Genomic DNA, 3,863 nt, shown 5'->3' on the forward strand with positions numbered 1-3,863 from the left:
AACTCCACGAAGTTCTAGTCAACTTTGTGAAAACTGACGGGCATAGTTTTCATAATAAAAGCAACCTTTTGAAGAAATGATTGCAAAACATGCATTGACCAGCGATTTCCTGATCAATGGTCGTAGCTAGTGCATCAAACACCTTTTTATTCTTTTAGAACTTGCTGAGTACCCCTGTACTCACTTTCTTTCGACACCCTTGCTAGACTGTGATCCGGAAGTGGAGGCCATCAACGATGGAGCACCAGAAGTAAGTTACGAGCTGATCTACGAAGAACCTGATCTTACCGGTGGAGTGGAAGGCGTAGACTATGGGATAGTCTACGGACCAGATGACACGGAGGTGGAGGAGTAGTGACATACCCTAGCATCATAGAGCCGAGCAACGTTGAACTTACCTAAATAAGTTGTTGAGCTCTCTTATATTTGTTATGAGTTGTAATCGTACTTAAGTAGTATCTTAGGGTGTTCTCATAGGACCTGTGAGAATACCAACTTGTTAAGACAATGATTGTAATAAAGTATGGAGTGTTATGACATGCAATGTTTCTGTTGTACCACTCTGAGGGATATGGCAAATTGTGAAGAAGTCCCTTCGCAAAGATCATATCAACGACTTGTATACTACAACATGCAGTGGTATGCTGGGTCACCGCACCACTGGAGTTGGCCACAACCTCTGTACCGTCTATCGCCGCCACACCATGCCCTTGCGTGCCCCAGTTCGGTCGATGTTGCCGCGCGCCTGATGCCCATGTCACCATCGCAGGGAGCTCCTGCACCGCCACCTACACAACTCTAGGCCGGGGTTCCGCGCCGCCCACATTCTGCTCGATGTCCCATGCGAAGGGCGTCTCCGGACCGGAGTCCTGTGCACGGTGGACGGTGCACCGCCTGCTCCAGTCCTGTCCTGCACGCCGCATGCCTCCCTCTGGACATTGCTGACAAGGCTGGTTCGTCTATCGTTTGATCGGTTTTACTTCACAGGGGTATTTTGGTCCACAAAAATAATAATTGACGGAAGGACCTAACGTCACGAACGGAAATGTCATTCTAGGAACAAAATCAAGTTTAGGTATCAAATTGGGAAGAATAAAATTTCCAGTGCCAAATAGGAAAATCAATTTAAGTCAAAGCCTCGGAGGGCATGCAAAACGTTGTTCTCACTGTGGATTTCAATAAAATCGGGAGTGAATCCCCTTTTATCTAAAACCAAACCGCAAATGTAGGCACTTTCGGCGCTACAAATCGAAAGAAATCCCCGTATAAACTAGAGATCGGAGCCCAGATCCAATCCATCGCCTGCGAAATGAAACCATGGGGGAGAAGCCAGAGAGACAGCGTCAAGAAGTCCAAGACCCGACCGGCGCCGCCGGTGGCCGCCCTCCCTGACCACCTCCTCGAACAAATACTCCGCCGCCTCCCCGACATGGCGTCACTCCTCAGCGCAGCCCTCGTCTGCAAGACCTGGGGCCGCCTGGCCTCCGACCCCGACGTCTTCCGCCGCTACCTTTCCCTCCGCAGCCCCCCACTCGTCGGCTTCATCCTCACCGACCGCGCCGACAAGCCCACTCCCTTCTACGCCCCTGATGTCCGCTTCGTCACGGCCTCACCGCCTCACCCCAAGCTGGCCGCCGCCGCGTCGGACGGCGATTTCCACTTCGTACGCCGCCCCGCGATCGACGACGGCAACCCACGCTACTGCAACGAGTGGCGCCTCCGAGGCTGCGACGGCGGCCTCCTCCTCCTCGCCAGGGGCCGCTATGCGGAGGAGCTCGCCGTCTACGATCCTCTCACGCGGAAAATCATATACTTCACAAAACCTGACTTGCCGCACCGCTGGCACAACGCCCGCTATGCCATCATCGCCGACGAGGCCGACGCCTCGTTCCGGGTCATCGCCATACAGCACGGCGAGGAGATAACCGCCGACGTCTTCTCATCCCAAACCGAGGAATGGGCAACGATTACTTGGACCACGATTTGGTACGTATTTTACTGCCCCTGCAAGGACGGTATTGCCGCCGGCCAGTTCGTGTACTGGCGCGCGAACGCCAAACACGAGAATAAAGAGGACATACTGGTGCTCGACATGAAAACCATGGTGTGGTCGGTTATCACCGCACCGTTCCCACCTGGCGAGTCATACTGCATCGCGGACATGCCGGAGCACGGCGGGCTGTGCATCGTGTCCAGCGAGGACCAATGGGTGACGCTCTGGGTCCGTGATAACAATGGTGGATGGGAAGTCAAGAAGGAGATCTCTTTGCTGAATCAGTTTGGGTACTTGAAGAAGCTTCGCCGTGACGAGTGGATGAAAAGGGTGCGCATCCTGGCGATGAAGGCTGGCTATGTCTACATGGAGTTTTGGTCCATAAGGAGGTCTAATTCCTATCTTCTTGTGCTCAATATTGATACCATCAAGCTGCAAATTATTCGCAACAATGCGGATAAGCCTTACAGAGGCGCCGCTTTTCCATTCTTCATGCGTTTGGCCCCAGAAGATGACTTGAAGCTTCAAGATGCTTGATAACACGTATGGTAGGTAAACCTCCTTTCATCTGGTCTATTTCGGATTTCAATCTATTTAATTACCTACGTGAATTGCTTAATCAGATGGTTGAATTAGGTAGTAATTATATCTTGTTTATTGGGCTATTGGTAGAAATTTCAGAAAGACTACTCAGTTGTTTGGTTCAACTAGGCTTATTGGGCTATTGCTAGTTTGTTAAATTTTCTCGAATGTTGAACTTGAACATATCATGAGAGTCGAAATATTATGGGAAAATCAATTACTGCTAGTTTATTAGTTTATTAGTTTATTAGTTTTTGTGAGGTGAAGCTTCACTTTATAGTTTGTAGAAAGTAGTCAGTGGTGGGAGTGTTTTGTAGATAAACGTGTTACAGTTCAGATTCGTTTTTTAACTGAATAATTTTGCAGAATGCACTGAGTGTTCGGTCACTTTGAATGCACCTCATGATAAATTATCAAGGATACTTCCTTAAATCAATGTATCTACTAGTAGTAAAAACGATGTATTTCTGCACAAAGTGGCTTCCAGGTGACCAAAGACTGTGATACTTTGTGCTGACCTGGGTTTCTAGTTTATATGTGTACTTCAGCAATGCATAATAGGATCTGCCCTTTGATGCATACCGTATAAATTAATCAGGACGTGTAGTCTGGAAGAAAATAAACCTGGCTCTTTGAATTTCAGGTCAAGTTTCTTCTTCTACCTTTGATGAGTCACTGTTTGAGTGGGAAATCGAGGGCATTATCCACGCATCCTTTTGAAATTGAACTGCAGCTGCTGATTGGTACCGTGTTTTCATCTCGCAAGTATGAATTCAGACATGCAGCCACATGACTGTATGTGGTCTGGTTTTGCAGAATTTGCTTCCATGTAATCTGAATTTAGTCCCTTTGTTTAGTTATGAGACCTTTTTCTGATGTTAGCTACATGGAACTCCAACTGAGATGGTTTAATTCAGTCTCAATCGTGCTTGTTATGTAAACCAGTGTGTGAAATCATAATTCATAAGGGAAGTTGAGCTCTGTATCTTTACATGCTGCCTTAAATCTCTGTTGTGTTTGTGCAAAACTGAAATATGGAACCTAAACACAGGTGCAATGTTCTGGAACATAGAGGATTTATTGCACCACTTGTTATGGGTCCATAGTATTAGTGTTACCAACTCTGCCTTTGTCAACTTGTCATCACGCTACAAATTTGTCTCTGTAACTGTTCTTTCAACAAAGCAGAGTAGCAACACTAGAACAACTGAACGGTAGATTGTTGTGACTGAATGGAAGTGTCGTTGGAGTATGTCCTGTTCCACTGATGAACAGCATCGAAGTTACA

The 3,863-nt window shown here is 47.5% G+C and overlaps 1 protein-coding gene across 2 annotated transcripts; it reads left to right on the forward strand.

The window, feature by feature from the left end:
* The first annotated feature begins 1,229 nt into the window (after positions 1-1,229).
* On the forward strand, positions 1,230-3,566 carry LOC127294709 (uncharacterized). Of its 2 annotated transcripts, none has more exons than XM_051324583.2 (2): positions 1,230-2,545; positions 3,219-3,566. In XM_051324583.2, exon 1 carries the CDS (start codon positions 1,310-1,312, stop codon positions 2,528-2,530), a length of 1,221 nt encoding a protein of 406 aa, XP_051180543.1. In that variant the 5' UTR covers positions 1,230-1,309; the 3' UTR covers positions 2,531-2,545; positions 3,219-3,566. The 2 variants fall into 2 exon arrangements, with proteins under 2 accessions (XP_051180543.1, XP_051180542.1); XM_051324582.2 differs by having other exon boundaries at positions 1,231-2,541.
* The last annotated feature ends 297 nt before the right edge of the window (positions 3,567-3,863 follow it).

This window comes from Lolium perenne, chromosome 4 (genome assembly GCF_019359855.2).
Source record: "Lolium perenne isolate Kyuss_39 chromosome 4, Kyuss_2.0, whole genome shotgun sequence".
NCBI lineage: Eukaryota > Viridiplantae > Streptophyta > Magnoliopsida > Poales > Poaceae > Lolium > Lolium perenne.

Bases quoted from the DNA above. Each gene is read 5' to 3' on its own strand.
- LOC127294709 (XM_051324583.2), top strand. From the start codon at position 1,310: ATGAAACCATGGGGGAGAAGCCAGAGAGACAGCGTCAAGAAGTCCAAG.